The sequence below is a fragment of the Mauremys reevesii genome, linkage group 2 (genome assembly GCF_016161935.1).
Source record: "Mauremys reevesii isolate NIE-2019 linkage group 2, ASM1616193v1, whole genome shotgun sequence".
Classification (NCBI taxonomy): Eukaryota; Metazoa; Chordata; order Testudines; family Geoemydidae; genus Mauremys; species Mauremys reevesii.
In genome coordinates, this window is record NC_052624.1 from 175,657,220 (window position 1) to 175,674,844 (window position 17,625).

Sequence of the window (17,625 nt, forward strand, 5' to 3'; positions counted from 1 at the left end):
TATCAGCCAATTATCCACCATGACCCCCAAATCTTTTTCAGAGTCACTGCTTCCTGGCATAGACGCTCTAATCCTACATTCTTTGTTCCAAGATGTATTTATTTACATTTAGCCATAATAAAATGCATACTGTTTGCTTGTGCCCAGCATCCCAAGTGATCCAGATTACTTTGAATCAGTGACCTGTCCTCTTCATTATTTACCACTTCTCCAATTTTTGTGTCATCTGCAAACTTTATCAGTGATGATTTTATATTTTCTTTTAGGTCATCGATAAAATTGTTGAATAGCATAGGGCCAAGAACCAGTCTGTGGACGACCCTACTAGCAACACACTCTCAATGATGATTCCCCATTACAGTTAATTTACTCTGGTACTGTTATAAACAAGGGTGCAATGAATGCCATACCCTGGTATTTTTGAGGATGCCCACATTTTGTGTTTAGAGGCAAGAGGATGCCCTCTTTTTGACAGTGAATACTGTTTTATGCTGAAGTAAAAATGTAAATATCAGGATAGGGACAGTACATACATCCCCTTAGGGAAGGGACTGATAAAGAAGAAAGGTCACTTTGTTTCACTCCACAGAATCCCTTTGAATAATAAAGAAATGACACTGGTTGAGTTTGAAAGGAGACTTGGCCTCTTCTCCCCAGCTGGAAGAATGGTATCTGTGATAGCGGGTCAGGGAACTGGTTGAAATGGGGAGATTCCTATGCTTCTGGTTGTTCTCTTTGAACGGACTTCTGATTTGCATGCTTGTTTTAAGTGTCCAGCACTGAATAATGCCATTGTTCAAGTGAGTTACTTATTGGCTAGAGAGTAGTATACCTGCCAATCAGTGAGAACATTTTCAGTGACGGCTATATTAGGCTGTGATGGAATGGAGAGCATAATGTTGACAATCTATTTATTTTCACTAAGGTTAGTGACCAGGCGCCAGATGGAATGGGTAGTTTCTGAAGTCTTTTGCAGCGATAATTGATGTGTGTGAACGAGCATTGTTACAAAGGAGACAAGCTCTTCATAGTGCTCCTCGTTTATTACCAGTGTTCCATGAGTTCAGATTAGCCAACTACTATTCATCCCAGTGCTGATTTTGGCTAGACACTGGTAAAACTATATTTTATGTAAAGAAATTGTAGAGCTGGGTGTCCTCTACATACTGCTAGTTCACAGCTTCCCAGTGGCTTCATGTAAACATTTGAATAATATAGAGGAGAGGATTAAGCTTTGTGGGACTCAGTCATTGGTTGGGGAAGGACAGTTGTCCATAAACAACCTCTGAGTGCAGACTGAGTGGATGGACCTGAACCATTTTAGGGTGTTTCCATTCATCTCTGTGGCATATGTTATCAACAGTGTCAAACCCATATAATTTATAGTTATATAATGCATTTTAAAAACCACCAAAACAAAACATCATTTGTGCAAACAGTTTTCCTGATGTGGAGAGTGAGAGGATGCACCACGTGTGACTATGTTAATCACGTTTCTTAATGTGCTTTTGTAAGGTGCTTAGATATTACAGTGAGTATAATATAAGAACCTTAATAGAACAAAATAGAAATTCTATAGAGACACCCAGCAGGATGAGCATAGATTCCTAGACCATGCTAAGTTAGCCACTCAGGCACAGCCTTGCTTAGATGCATATTTTAGGGCCTTACCAGAATGCAAAATATCCAAGGCATGCACAGAATGCACATTCCAAAGCCTCATAGTTCAGTCAAAATAAAATATTAAGAAAAATCACCCAAACACTCAAGGGTACTTTCTCAGCGAGGGTTCTTTCCCAGCCATATTTCAACTTTATAACTCCAGCTACTCAGGCTATAGAGCTATCTAGAAAGAAACCAGTCATTTTATTTAATAATGAGGAAAATATGTGGGTTTTTTACTCTTCATCCATTTTTAAATGGATGAACTGTTTCTGCTGAAACTTTCCAAAATCCTCACCTTGAGATAGATACGTAACTGACAAGTCCTGACTCATAGGCCACATTTTCAGAATGTGATAAGCGTGTGAAATGGGAGGTTATCTTGGTAATACTTTTGTTACCTCGACTATAGTGCTGGATTTCTTTACTGCTATAACACAGGAGTTATATTTATGCTGATACTATGTAAACCAGGGTTCACATATTAAAAGCCATTAATAAGCAACATGATGTAACCTTTCCCTGTGAAGTACATTTCCATCTGATTCTAGCATCTAGAGGGTGCTAAGTGTTAAGTGGCCTCCCCCCTGTACGGGAATATCAGACAGCAGAGAGCCCATATAAAGAACACACCTGGGTGTGCCACGTTGCCAAAGCTGAAAATATTTTCCTTTGAAGTTTTGTTGACAAGAAGAATGATTATTTGGGGGTTTTATTTTAAAACTTTAACTGTTTCCTCACATGAGATACAGTGTACATCTAAGAGATAGCAAGACCTGATCTCTATCTACAGACTTTAAAAAACAAAAAACATTATCCCAGTAGCACTAAGCCTGACAAATGAAGTTCCATTATATTGCACTGAGTTCCATTACACTTCCAGTAAATAACTGTCTCCTCTAGGTCTCTCACTGTTTCCAGCGGTTATTTTCTATTTGGATTCCATCCTTGCAGCAGCAAGAACACCTTAAAAAGTGCAACCAGAGCTAAACTGTTAGTGGTGATAATCAAAGTTAACTGGACCTTTCTAGAAGCTAATGGAATATATGGCATTATTTTGTCTTCTCTTCCACCCTGTGAAGGAGTGTATTGTCCCTTTAAGTTCAGCCAGGAGCTCAAAATCAGAACAATCTGGGTATAATCAAAGAGGCTCTCTGCTTTGCCTAGGACTCTGACCTATTTAAACAGGAAAAAGGAGCTAAGGAGGAGACGGGGGATTAGAAGCCATCTAGCTTTCAGAGAGTGGCGCTCTTTTACACACCATCACTTTCTCCTAATGGGAGAAAAGCAGTGGGGCCAGACTCTGACGTGCTGTGGGGGATTTGGGAGCTCAGCAGGGTTCCAGATTCAGATTGGCAGCTGAACCCATTCTCTACAGTAGACCTAACCAAAACTCAAGATCCTAGTGACCCCCATATTTCCCAATGCTTCAAATGGCTAACATGGAATACAGTGCTGCTCAGGTTTGGCCCATCTGCCCTTCCATAAACAGAGAAGGAGGGGTGGATGGGCCAAACCTGAATGGTGCTGCAACCCCCATGCACTGGGTCACTACACCACTCAGTTTGGGGCCCTTTCAAATGAAGGGCCTTGAACAAACTGTCTCTTTTTCCCCTTGCTGGGCAGCCCCGAATGTGGGACTTGTTCACTTCAACCAGGCTGGGGGGGTTGGGTGTCAAAGCAGGACAGTCCTGTGAAACAGGGGCTGTTGGGAGGGCTGACGTCCCTGAACTCTGGAGATGTTTGGATCCAATTCAAATCCAGCTCTGAATGTGGTGGCTGCTGTACATTTCTAGCTGTCACCTGTTAGCAAATCAAAACATGAATTCAACCCACAACCTAATGTCTCCCACCAAACCATATTCCTTATGTAAAGCTACTTTCCCTCTTGCTACATGATGAAACCATGAAGTAACTCTCCTCTTGGCTGTTGCAAAGAAGTGGGTGGGGGTGGTCTACCTCACTCTCCTTCTGCTGGAAGAAATATTCTCTATTCTCTTCCCCCTCCTGGTTGCTGGGAGGAGACTCTCCCTCTTCCTTGCATAACCTTGCTCTCTGAGTCAGTATTAACTCTGAACGCCCTCCCCAAATGCACACACTATATTGCCCTACCATGCCCTGCTCCACTTCTCAGGTGGAGTCTGGGTCCAACAGCAGCAGAGAAGTCCCTGGTAGTGCAGCTCCAATTGAGTAATTGAAAACTGAAAGACAGCAACACTGAGAAAGTGTGGCAGCACAGGTCTCCCCAGAGATTTAGCAAGTATGGTTGAGCTGAATCCCTTACTACTCCATGGAAGAGGAACCCTGCCCCCATTACAGAGCCAGTGTCCATTCTTTCAAACATGGATGACACCTGCCTATGCAAATGCATTTATCATCCTTTATTTCTCTGCATTCTTCAGATACAATGTGTATTATGCCTGTAACTACTATATTACCAGACTCATTCACCATAACATCTGAAGAGAATTAGGCCTCACTGGCAGTTGCACAGTTTTACAAACACATGAGCTGAGCTCCCTGATGAACAAGAGCAGAGTAAAAAACAAAAGAAGCTGAATCGGGCTCTCTTTGAAGCTCCTACCTCGTCTTTCTTTTTTAAATATCACTTTTCTTACATGTATTGTGGGTCAAATTCACCCCGCTATAACACCACTGACAGCACAGTTGTTACAGCCAGGGAGTGCATTGGCTCTGGGTGGTTTGCTAGGAAGCAAGTCCCACATATCACCTGTGGGCCTACTCTTCCTCCCACTGATGTAAGTGGAAGCTATTTCATTGGGACCTTGTTCAATGAGAAGAGAAGACTACTGGGTCCCTCACCCTGTTGGAGATGCCTAGAGCCCCAGATTTCCTACAAAAGATGTCTTTCCTACATTAGGGGTTTATTTCCAATTTAGATATGCAAACACACCCAGTACTGAATTTCCTGGTAGAAATATTTGTTTTCTAGGACCTTAAATATAACACTACAAAAGCAATAACAAACTCTGGTGTTTTGCTACTGTCTTCTGTATATAGTAAACTCAGATGACCTTCCTGATATTGTTAATTCCCTTTTAATTAGCTTTTTTCCCCGTGCTGTGCTGTGCCAACAGATGATTAGTACATTAATCTCAGTGTGTTTTCAACTGCTCATTTATTCTTCTAAAGAAGGAATTGAGTTATGAGTCCCAATTAAATCTTACATTGCAGGGGCTTTTCTCGCCCTTGGTAAAATGCACATTTTTTTCAGGAAATTAATACAAAAACTTGAAGATGATACTGTACAGAACAATACACATATACAGTGCTAACCAATAGTCCTGCCAGTTAAATACAGAATGATTCTATTCATAGTGTATGTACTAATTAAATTTGCTTTTGCAAGCTCAGCATAATGAGTGCTTCTGAACAAACTAACCAGTATTGTACAGTATAGTGTGCTTACACCAGAAATAATTCTAAAATATCTATTAATGATACAATATTGGGGTTGTTGTAAGCAGCAGCTACAGTTATTACTGTACTGTTTTATTACTGAGAAATAATATGAAAGGACTTAGGCTAGGAAAATCCAAAGCTATGCATTTGATATTTATCATGGATATTCAGTGGAAGGGAAAATTCTGAAAAACAGTCATGTCAAAAAAAAATCCTTTGTTCATATTGGACCACAAATTAGATGTGAGATTGCAATGTAACATCACAGCAGAAAAGGACCATGGACTGTTAGGCTGAAAATTTAGAACCACCGCGTTCTGCATCAGGCATTAGATACACCTGTGTTACTTTCTCTGACACTGGTGAAAGTGTTTACAACTGGGCTGGATAAAATATTTGAGAATACACTGCAGGAAATTTCTAACTTTGTGTGCTGAAAGCACCTACAACATTCTGAGGTGTTTGAGTGTGGGATTTTGGTTTGGGCCCCATCTCTGATGTTTATTATGTATGGTTTGAAAACACAGAGAGCATCTTCTGAATGGTGATTCACTCTTTTTAAAGTGGTAGAGAAAAATCCAATATTTGTTGCACGTAATATAGATGATGTTTCTATTAATACAGTTCAACCATGCCAGCAATCTGTGACAGAGAGCAGACACAACCAACTTTTCTCATGTTCCGTCCTACAGTATCTCAAGTGGTTTTGTTTACATACTCTGCTGCAGAAAAAGCTGATTATGAGATGTGATAATAAGCAAAAAGTGGGACCACACCTTGTAGAGACTGTAGCAAGCATGAGCCAGTCTATATCTTCCCTTCTTTATTTCGTTAAGTGCCAGGAAACAACAAACCAATAAGTAACAAAACACAATAGCTATTCTCAACCCGCAATCAATTTCTGCTAAATGAACAACTAATCAGAAAATAGCTGCAGACATGTTTTATTAACTCTTTGACAAAACAATGGCTGTAGCCCAGGTGCTTGATTAGCAGGGATGTGAACCCTCCTTGGGTGTTTGTTTCCCATTTTGATTTGCACAGCTACAGGCAAAGCGACTGAGGAATACCCTAAGGCACACACCAGAATTCAGCAGCAGAGCTGGGGAGTAAATCCAGGATTCTTGGCACATAGTTTCCCTGCTTTGACCACGGGACCCGCCTCCTCTTCCAGAGCCAGGGTTAGAACCCAGGTGTCCTGGCTCCCAGCCCCTCCTTGCTCTAACCCCCTAGACCTCACTCCGCTTACAGAATGCTGCTTAGGTTACCTGTCTGGCTGCCTCAAATTTGAGAGGTGTTGCAACATCCTTCAAAGTAATGACATTTTTTGAGGCATAGCATGGCCACTGGACCACACAAGGGAAATCGGGGCAGGACGGGAAGGGGATAGGGGCTGTGCAGGGGTTACTGAGGGTAGTATTGGGAAAGGGATGGGGTTGCATGGCCTTCATGGGGGCAGGATGAGGAGGGGACAAGGGCTGCATTAGCTATAGGGCTGGTCTCAGAGCATGGACCATCTTTCAATTATCCCATTTAAAATAATCTCTAAACAGTTCCCATTGTTCATGCTATAACATGTGTTCAGTGGCAGGTTTATGGGAATTGCCAGTCTGGATCAGACCGGGCTCCTTGTAGCCACGTCTCATGTTTCAGACACTCCTAAACTTTGTAAACATGGGAGTGAGCTCCCAGAAAAACCAAGCCCTGTGCACTTCCATGGAATAAACCACAAAAATCTTATTTATTTTCGCAGCACGGGGGCAAAAAGCCCAAGGCCTCATCCCCAGAGGGTGAATAAACCAAAAATGGAGTTGTTCTCATCCAGGCTTGTGGATGCCATTTTCTCTCTAGCCTTTTGTAGTTACTGAATGTACTGAGGCCAATGTGCCCATTCAGACAGAAAAGGGCTGGAGTGGGCACTGCTGTGGGGAGTCTGACTCCCTTCCCAGGACCTGACGGCAATCGAGACAGCTGATATCAAACCCACAAAGGATAAAGAAGGGGCTTTGTTCCAGCACAGATCACCCATCGCAGCCCCGCTGAAAATTCCCCTCCAAGTAGGTTCTCCTAAGTAAACTAGCCAATGGCACAGCTGGAAATAGAGCCAAGGAGATCTGACAACCAGTGCCTTTCACTACTAGATCTCATTCCCCTCCCAGGGCCAGGAACAGAACCCAGGAGTCCTGAGTCCCAGCCTCCCCTGCTAGTCTAACCCACTAGATCCCACCTGCACACCCAGAGCTGGGGATAGAACCCAGGAGTCCTGACTTCCACTCTTCTTTACTGTAACCAATTAACCTTGCCTAACGCTTTGACAAAGGGCATGTATTATTGTTTGGGAAGAGGGTTAGGCACCTTAGAATCATATAATATTAGGATTGGAAGAGACCTCAGGAGGTTATCTAGTCCAACCCCCTGCTCAAAGCATGACCGACATCAATTAAATCATCCCAGCAAAGGCTTTGTCAAGCCGGGCCTTAAAAACCTCTAAGGATGGAGATTCCACACTACCTTCCTAGGTAACCCATTCCGTGCTTCACCACACTCCTAGTGAAATAGCGTTTCCTAATATCCAACCTAGACCTCCCCCACTGTAACTTGAGACCGTTGCTGCTCCTCCTGTCATCTGCCACCGCTGAGAACAGCCGAGCTCCATCCTCTTTGGAACCCCCCGTGAGGTTGTTGAAGGCTGCTATCAAATCACCCCTCACTTTTCTCTTCCGCAAACTAAACAATCCCAGTTCCCTCATCCTCTCCTCATAAGTCAGGTGCCCCAGCCCCCTAATAATTTTTGTTGCCCTCTGCTGGACTCTCTCCAAATTGTCCACATCCCTTCTGTAGTGGGGGGACCAAAACTGGACGCAATACTCCAGGTGTGGCCTCACCAGTGCCGAATAGAGGGGAATAATCACTTCCCTCGATCTGCTGGCAATGCTCCTACTAATACAGCCCAATATGCCATTGGCCTTGGCAACAAGGGCACACTGCTGACTCATATCCAGCTTCTCATTCACTGCAATCCCCAGGTCCTTTTCTGCAGAACTGCTTCTTAGCCAGTCAGTCCCCAGCCTGTAGCAGTGCATGGGATTCTTCCTTCCTAAGTGCAGGACTCTGCACTTGTCCTTGTTGAATCTCATCAGATTTCTTTTGGCCCAATCCTCCAATTTGTCTAGGTCACTCTGGACCCTGTCCCTACCCTCCAGCCTATCTATCTCTTCCCCCAACTTAGTGTCATCTATGAACTTGCTGAGGGTGCAATTAATCCTATCATCCAGTTCATTGATAAAGATATTGAACAAAACCGGCCCCACGACTGACCCCTGGGGCACTCCGCTTGCTACTGGCTGCCAACTAGACATCGAGCCATTGATCGCTACCTGTTGAGCCTGACAATCTAGCCAGCTTTCTATCCGCCTTATACAGTAGTCCATTCATCCAATCCATCCTTTTTTAACTTGCTGGCAAGAATACTGTGGGAGACCGTATCAAAAGTGTTGCTAAAGTCAAGATCGATCACATCCACCACTTTCCCCATATCCACAGAGCCAGTTACATGGAATCGGAGCAAAGGCAGAATTTCACCCTAAATGTACATATTGCTACATTACATGGAAGGTTCAAGTTCATGCCCATGCAGCTACCTGATTTCAACATTAATGTATGAGGGCTGAGTGAGGACAGAATCTGGCCCATAGTGTTCTGAATAAAGTTCTGATTTCTTAGTACTGGAAATGCCTGTTCTCAGCCTTTTACTTTCTGAGTCCCCACCCCCCATGCTATAAAAACACCACAGACCAGCTATGCCACAGCAACTGTTTTTCTGCATATAAAAGCCAGGGCCAGCATTAAGGGGTAGCAAGCAGGGCAACTGCCCAGGGCACTGCAAAGCTAAGTTGCTCAATCTTTGGCTTCAGCCCTGAGTGGCAGGGCCCAGGGTCCTGTGCTGCAGGGCTTTGGCTTTCTGTCCTGGGCCCTAGTGAGTCTAATGCCAGCCGTGCTTGGCGGCCCCCCTGAAACTTGGTCATGGCCCCTGGACCTCTGCTTGAGAGCCACTGTGGTAGACTACCCTAGTATCAAGAATCTTTAACAGGAAGGTGTGCATGTGCCATCCAGGAGAGTGGGGAAATAAAGCATAGTGTATTGTTAGCAGAATACCACAAGGTCTCTGTCTTTCCTTACAAAGAAAAAGTACAGGTTTGGTGTTCTTGATATCACCCTGCAGAAATATGAGGGCTATGCAGAAAAACGGTGCCACCTTCCCAATGTGCCATGTCCTAAGGTTTTGCGGAAGATGAATGGATCTGTTCCCAGACAACTGGCATATAGAGAAAATATTATTTTCTAGCACTGGGAATTCTAATCCTCATTTCTGCAAATGAAGGATGAGGCTGTGGCTGTAAACCAGTGCCCAGCTGGAAGGTGGAAATGAGGAGGGGCTGCTGCACTGGCAGACACTCTTAGGGGCTTTGTACCTGAGGCAGGTATAATGGCCTCATTAGCGCTGCAGGATCATAGGTTTCATTAGCTCTCTTTACTACTGTGCAGCATGCACTCTCCCCATCTATGCTGACCACTACAATAAAGCAGGCTATGCCCTTCCTCAACCCTTTCTATCTGGGGAATCTAGTAGCACTGGCCATACTAAACTTCCTCATTCCTTGCATGCCAAGAATACAAAGCCAGGGATTGTGCCTCAGGTCCTGTTGAGGGGCTGTCGTGGAGTTTGGAGGAGTCAGGGCCCTGCACCCCCACTTCCTGGGATTCACCAGGACTCTCAGCCAGCCAGTGAAACAGAAGGTTTATTAGACGACAGGAACACAGTCCCAAGCAGAGCTTGTAGGTACAACCAGGACCCCTCAGCCAGGTCCCTCTGGGGGGCAAGGATCTTAGACCCCAGACTTGGGGTTCCCTGCCTCTTCCTAGCCAGCCCAAAACTGAAAACAAAAACCCCTCCAGCAGGTTCTCTTCCCCTCCTTCTCTCCAGGTCAATCCACCTAAATAAACAGATCTTTAATCTGATCTCATTTTAATACGGAGGGATAACAAGTGGTAGAAAGAAATATGAGAGACTCCATGTCAGAGAGGAGTCCGGTGGCACCTTAAAGACTAACAGATTTATTTGGGCATAAGCTTTCATGGGTAAAATACCATTTCTTCAGATGCATGGAGTGAAAATTACAAATACAGGCATAAATAGACTGGCACATGAAGAGAAAGGAGTTAACTTACAAGTGGAGAACCAGTATTGACAAGGCCAATTCAGTCAGGGTGGATGTGGTCCACTCACAATAATTGAGGAGGAGGTGTCAATACCAAGAGAGGGAAAATTGCTTTTGTAATGAGCCAGCCACTCCCAGTCCCTATTCAAGCCCAAATTAATGGTGTTAAGTTTGCAAATGAATTGTAGCTCTGCAGTTTCTCTTTGAAGTCTGTCTTTGAAGTTTTTTTTGTTGAAGAATGGCTACTTTTAAATCTGGTATAGAATATCCAGGGAGACTGAAGGGTTCTACTGTCTTTTGTATGTTACCATTCCTGATGTCTGATTTGTGTCCATTTATTCTTTTACATAGAGACTGTCCGGTTTGGCCAATGTACATGGGACAGGGGTATTGCTGGCACATGATGGCATATATCACATTAGTAGATGTGCAGGTGAATGATGGTGTGGCTGATGTGGTTGGGTCCTCTGATGGGGTTGCTAGAATAGATATGGGGACAGAGTAGGCAACGGGATTTGTTACAGGGATTGGAATCACCAAGTGAGCTTGGAAGGAAACGAAAACTCCAGAAAACATCATTCAGCTCCTCTACCTGTATCTGAAAAGGGAAAGTTCCTGGGTTTTGGAAGGAAAAAATTGAGAGCTGTTAAAACCCTGCTAAACTCAGAAGTCATTTGATGCATTTCAAATCCTGTTTACTTTCTGTGTATTTAACAATGCTCTTTTCTGAGAGCTTAATTTCTGCAGTGTGACTGGGCTTCATAAAATCTCTTTAACAAAGAACGCTCCATGCAATCAGATCCAACGCAGTGCTATTTTACTTGATTTAAATGAGAAAGTTAAATCTCAGTCTAGACAGGCCTCTGTGTAGCCCCTGTGAATCTTACACCATCATCTCTGAATATGTTTCTCATTTTCCAGACAAGCCCAGGGGATCTGCATCCCCCAATAAAATTCCTGTCTGCACTAAATTGCTTTTTAGTAGTGATTTATACTTCAATAAATCTACATCACCAGAGGAAAATATCTTTAATTGTATAACTGACATGACTTATGCAGGGCATATTTTCTGTGATTAGTTATATAGGGGTTATAGGTCTCTGAGAAGAGGGTTGTAGACCTCTGACTTTCATTTACAATGGGACCAGTAAAAGAAGAGGAAATCAACTGTCAATAAACACAACTGTTATGGCATCTAAAGTGGAGCTTGATTATAGGCTTTTTTGGAAAATGGAGGTGAGGCTGTAACATCTGTAGCATCAGATCTGACCCCTTGGTCCTTTGGAATTTGAGTGAGCCCAGATCTGATCTTTGCAACTCAGGCTTCTCTTTCTAATGAGCCAAACTGAAACGCAACCGAAACTTGTAGATATTTGGTTTCCCACCTGGTTCTGGAGCTTTGCTCCATTACCATTTCTGTTCAAAGGAAGACTAGGTATAGATAATGGTGCTGCAGAAGACAAAAAGCAGTAGAAGGAGGCACACGTAACAACAGGTGGTGGGGAAATCTTACTTAATTTTTGCTATGAAATAAAGGACTTTCTGTCTGTATGAAGCCAGCATAAATCAACAACTCTGAAATTGCAGTACATTTCTCTTCTAAAGTGGTATGTGCATTAGTTGAGACAACATGAGAGTCTCTCTCCCTGACCCATTTAGTAGAAGTGAGCTGACATTCTGCCAGATGGCAATCTGGATTCTGGGTACAGTGTATTTGAACTATATGGACTTCATTTTGATCTTACTCACGTCAGTGTAATCCAGGAGTAACTCCACTGAACTCAATGGACCAGATCTTTGGATGCAACTGAGCTATGCTCCACAAAGGACCTGAGCTGAGTGGATGTGAAGTCCATTATTCTGGCCCTCTCCCTGAACCTGGAAGCATCCATGGGCTGTTTTGGACCACAGAATAGTTAGAGCCACCTCAGGGGTTATTGTGTGTATGTGCTCTAGCTGTACCCTTTCCTGCCCCTGACACTAACTCTACATAAACTAAGGATTCCCTCATGTCAAGGCAATCCCTAGCTATGAAAGAATGGGATCTGGCCTAAAGAATTTACGTATTTGAGAATAGAATCAGGCCTAATGCCTTTAATGGATACACCACTATAAATTATACAACTAAATAAGAAATTTTTTTCCTCCGAGATTTGCAAGTGGTTATCCAAATATGAAACAATTAAATTTTGTCTGAATCTGAATTGTTATCTGAAAGGTGGCCCAGTTTTATCACTTGGACGAGTTTGATAGTGAATGAGATGACATCTGATTTAGTAAAATGGTTTGGTTTGGACAAGTGTTACATAATTGTTACATCTGGCCTTGATTTTATACCACTTATTTAGATTATTATTTTATTCTATTTTATTGTATTCTTATCCCATAGACATTAGTGGGAGTTTTACTTAAGACAGGAGTGTGGGACTGTGACTTAAATCAATGACTCCATTTCCAAACATTTGTAAACCAGAACACATAAGATAAGAAGACTTCAGAATACTTAGAAATCGGTGGTATTTTCTGGCTGGGGAAGCAGTAGTGGCTTACTTAAGGAAGCACATGTAGCATAGGAGTGTCGGCTAATTTACTTGAGGGTTATGCACTTCTTTCCTTATGTAGGCCAAACTAGCAGGTGGTAGGAGGGGAGGAATGCAGTCTATCCCTGACCCCAAATGCCCTGCCCTCATAGAGCACTGCCCATCTGAGGATTTCAAAGTGTTTTACAGCCCTGAGAGAATTCACCCTCCCCCGCAGCCAATGGGAGGGGGGAGGGATAGCTCAGTGGTTTGAGCATTGGACTGCTAAACCCAGGATTGTGAGCTCAATCCTTGAGGGGGCCATTTAGGGAGCTGGGGCAAAAATCTGGCTAGGGATTGGTCCTGCTTTGAGCAGGGGGTTGGACTAGATGACCTCCTGAGGTCCCTTCCAACCCTGATATTCTATGAATGAGAGACAAAGGAAAATAAGATCCATTACAGTCAGTTTCTGCTGCCGTGATCCCCTCCTCTGTCCCTGACTCCCCACCCCACCCCAGGCTTGCACCCTCCATGCTGCCTTTTACTCCCCCATTACCCCCACATCCCACACTGCTGTTGAATATTTTCTGTTCTCCTTTCCACCCTGCCCCTCCCCAAACCTTGATGCCTTTCTAGGTCATCTTTCCCCAGTTGTAGAAGAACTTGTGATGTATCTGCAGGGGTATACAGCTCCCTCCCCCCTGCACTTCCCTTTCCCCTGCCAAGTTAGGGAAAAGGTCCTTTAACCAGGAAGTGTCTGGGCTCTGTTTGGGAGTGGTGGTTGCCTGGAGGCAAAGAGCTGCAAGGAAGCTGAAATGGTAGCCAGGAGGCAAGCAGGCAGATGGAGAGAAACTGGAGGCAGGAACAGTTGCAGAGCTATGTCTGGAACAGACTGTGACTGTTGGACACTAGGGCTGGTTGTAGGTCTGTGTGTGGGACTTCTGGGGGAGCAGCAGCAGGTGGTCAGTGAGCCAGTGCAGAGGGGCCCCAATGAGAGACCCTAACTGAACCTGGAAACCTGCAAGCATGTATTTCCATAGAATAGATACTGGAGAGACACCTTAGGCACCAGGCCTGAAGAGCCCCGATTTTTTATTGGACTGCCCCCAGGAGTCCACACAGGAACCACCATTGCTCACTTTGAACTGTAACTGTTCAAGCCTCTGTACCTAGGGTATTTGCAACCGTTCCCCTTTCTTGCCAGCCCTAGTAAAATAACCTTTCCCATAGCCACGTGTCTGAGTGCTGATTGGGATGCACCAGGGTTAGCACATACAAAGTCTAGCTGCCAAAGCACCTACAGTGCTTACCTATGAGTAGCAATGCATCTGGCATGCTACTGGCCCCTTAGGGGCTTGGGGAATAGAGGGGCAAAGGTAAATGATTTTTGTCTGACCCAGGCAGAGTGTGGAGGGAATCACAGTGCAAACCTCCAGCCTCACTCCTACTCAGCCAGTATAACTCCTGCTCTGAAGCAGACCCTGCTATTCCAGTCCTGAACCCCACGCCCACCCACATGCACACACAACTCTGTCAAAGCAGCAAAGAGTCCTGTGGCACCTTATAGACTAACAGGCATTTTGGAGCATGAGCTTTCGTGGGTGAATACCCACTTCGTCGGATGCATGCACGAAAGCTCATGCTCCAAAACGTCTGTTAGTCTATAAGGTGCCACAGGATTGTTTGCTGCTTTTACAGATCCAGACTAACACAGCTACCCCTCTGATACTTAACTCTGTCAAAGCACCTCTGTCTTGACCTGCAGTTTCATTTGCTGACTCACTGCAACCAATAGGATTGAAGTATGGAAATAAGCTCACAGAAGGGAGTGGAGAGTTACCTCTGATGTCACAATGTTACCAATCAGGCAACAGCAGGGTGCTCCAAATGGGCACTGTGTGTAAATCAGGCTTTTCCAGGGTTCCAGTTTTCCAATTGTCACCAACATCAGTTAGGTTTCTTACCACTGATGCCTAGAACATTTCCTGAAATCTTGGAACTGATTGGCTGCATTCTTTAAAAGTTATGTTACAGACAGACAAATACCAATTAGCAAATCATACTTGAATTAACTGTTAGACACTTATTGACCCACTTACCAGAACAATGTGTTTTAATGTTTTATATGCATGAGGTAATCTTCTTGGTAACATGTTCACTAAGGACATAGCTACAATAATGGCTTACAGGTCTAGGCAGTATCCAAGGCAAAACAGAACTATTGATTCTCAACAGCCCTAAACCTAAAAATGACTGGTTGCAATCAATCCTAACAATGAGCAGTCAGAATTCTAAATGAGGTGGGTGTTCGGTTTGCATTGTTTAAGAGGACAAAGTATTTCCTTGCTGAGCTTAATTTAAAAAAAATGCTTAACATGAATTAAAATGAATTTTAACGTCATTGAAAACTAAACTTACCATTATCCAATGTTTCTGACGTTTCACCTACAGCATGTTAATCCTAGGAACACAGGGGCTCTGTATCTTGAAGATAACAATCTCTATAGGAAATCCAGCATTTTGGTATGCTGGCTAATTTTTGTCCTTTCTATTGTAGGTCGTCTTTTCACTTCCAGGATTTCCTTGTTCCAAATATTTCTAAACGGACACAAGCACTTTGTTGCTCTGAAACAAAAGGTCATTAAAACACAGTGATGCAGATGATCAAAGAGGGAAAAATCTCTTCTCATCACATTACCAACCTGCCAATTCAACCATTTTGAGCTGCACTGGGATTCCCCACAAAACTCCTACTGATGCATGGAAATGAGCTCAGATGGATCTCACTTCTGTCTGAGGTATGTGTTTTAATAACATTGCCAGTGCCCACATGCTATATGTTTTTTTTCTCAACTAGCAACACATAGTTCCTTATATGCATTTCAAAGGATTAGGCTGTTTTGCAGGAGGCTAATTTACCCATGCAAATCTGGGTAAACACCTTAGTTCATTCACCTGGTGAAGTTTTATTATTATATTCACACTTGGCCAATAGAAAGTGTTCTTTAATCAAAGAAACATTCCAAAAGCTATGTTCAGCCCAAACATTATAATTTTATGTTAGTTCTTAAGAACTCACAAGTGTAAATAGCTAGAAAATGACTGCGAACAAAGTGAAACCAACTACTCTGTTTTCATTGCACAAACTGAGAGAAACACAAAGAAAAAGAGCACAAAGAGTGAAAAGTAAACTGGATTAAAAAAATTATTTCAGTTTTAATAGTTAAGATGATATTTGTAACATATTATTTATTTGCATTGTATTGTAGTAGAACCTAAAGTCAGGACCTCGCTGGCACTGTACAAACCATAAAAATATAAGGGCTTCTCTCCGCACTGAAGAGTTTATAATCTAACTTTTGAGCTGTTTGTCAAGCTGTCCTGCAGTGTCTCAAGAGCGTGAGTACCAATCTCAGGGCAGACTATTAAGAACTAGGGCATACACCCAAATTGGCTGAGAGTTCTGTACTTAGATTTCATTAACCAATTATCAAACATAACATGGAGTCTCAGACAGTCCCTTTGGGTACTCCAGTCTGTCTTGCCAACCAGATGAGTATATCTTTGTGACCGATGGTCCCTTACACCAAGGATCATAGCAATATTCAGGTCAGTCCCAAAGCACCAGTCACTGACCTCAGGTCAATTGCACTTTAGATCTCACACCAAAGACAATGCTTGTAGCCAATCCTATAATAAACTATCTAAAGATTTATTGTACAGGAAAAGAAAACAAATGAGTTATTTACAAGGTTAAAGCAAATGAACCTAAACACACATGAGTTACAATCTTATGTTTCAAAAGGTAATAGAAGCTTCTATAATAAGCAAGCTCTATATGTTCTTTAGGGATAACCCAGGCTAAGCACTGGGGTTCTCTTGCTTATTCCTAGAAAACCTTGCCCGTCAAAATCCAAGCAGCATAGAGAGATAGTTCCTTTCTATTAGGGGTTTTTATTCCCTTCCCCTGAGCCCCTTGTGCTCTGAGCTGCAAACTCTGCTGAGGAGAGGAATTTCACTTGTATGACTCATCTCCATTGGGGGAAGGAAGAATAAACAACAAAGGCTTTTGTCCTCTTTAATGCTCCACACTAGTCTGTCTGGTGTCCACGCGTCATCCCCACTGGGCAGGACATACACCTTCAGTTGGAGACCAGTATTTCACACAAGATAATCTCTCTCTCCTGTCTGGTGATTTACACAGTTACAGAGGTTCATAATACAAATGCTCAAATATTATTTATAACATGAGGTACAGATGTTAAAAGTGAGGTTAATGCAGGCACCACTTTGCAAGCATCCCATAAAGTCTAAACACTAAACACATTCTTGTATTTCTAATACCTCTTTTAATAATACTAACACACAGGTGAGCCAGGCTGATTCCAATTATGTATTTGTTAGTATTCATCTGAGGGATGGGGGCATGACCCATCACTTGGTATGCCAGTGTCACACTGACAACATCCCTTAGTAGTTTTTTTTTTTAAGCTTTGTTTGGGTCTTCAGTGACCCAAACATAACATTACTGAGGTCCCATTGTTATCCACTAGTGTGATGCATGGAATTTAACTTCCATAACTTAAGGTATTTTGAAAGCTGTGATGTGATATATAGATCCTTGTCTAGAGGTTTGCAGGGAGAGAGTTAACATTCACTCCCTGAGTGGAAGGTGGTGAGCAGACTTCAGTTGCACGCTATCATTACAGGGATTGTCAGGAAACCTGTCTGCGGCAGGGACCAGGAGTGAACGGTGCATTAAGTAATTCCCCCCGCATGCTACAAGAAGGATGCGCTGGTAG

The 17,625-nt window shown here is 43.2% G+C and overlaps 1 protein-coding gene across 3 annotated transcripts in view; it reads right to left on the bottom strand.

Moving 5' to 3' along the window:
- The window catches only part of NEDD9 (neural precursor cell expressed, developmentally down-regulated 9), a 140,455-nt gene that overhangs the window by 84,656 nt on the left and 38,174 nt on the right, over positions 1 to 17,625 (bottom strand). For all 3 annotated transcript variants that reach the window (XM_039526144.1, XM_039526145.1, XM_039526146.1), the window contains exon 2: positions 15,242 to 15,448. In XM_039526144.1, the coding sequence (XP_039382078.1) occupies positions 15,242 to 15,244 (3 nt within the window). In that variant the 5' untranslated portion in view covers positions 15,245 to 15,448. The remainder of the gene's footprint in view (positions 1 to 15,241; positions 15,449 to 17,625) is intronic.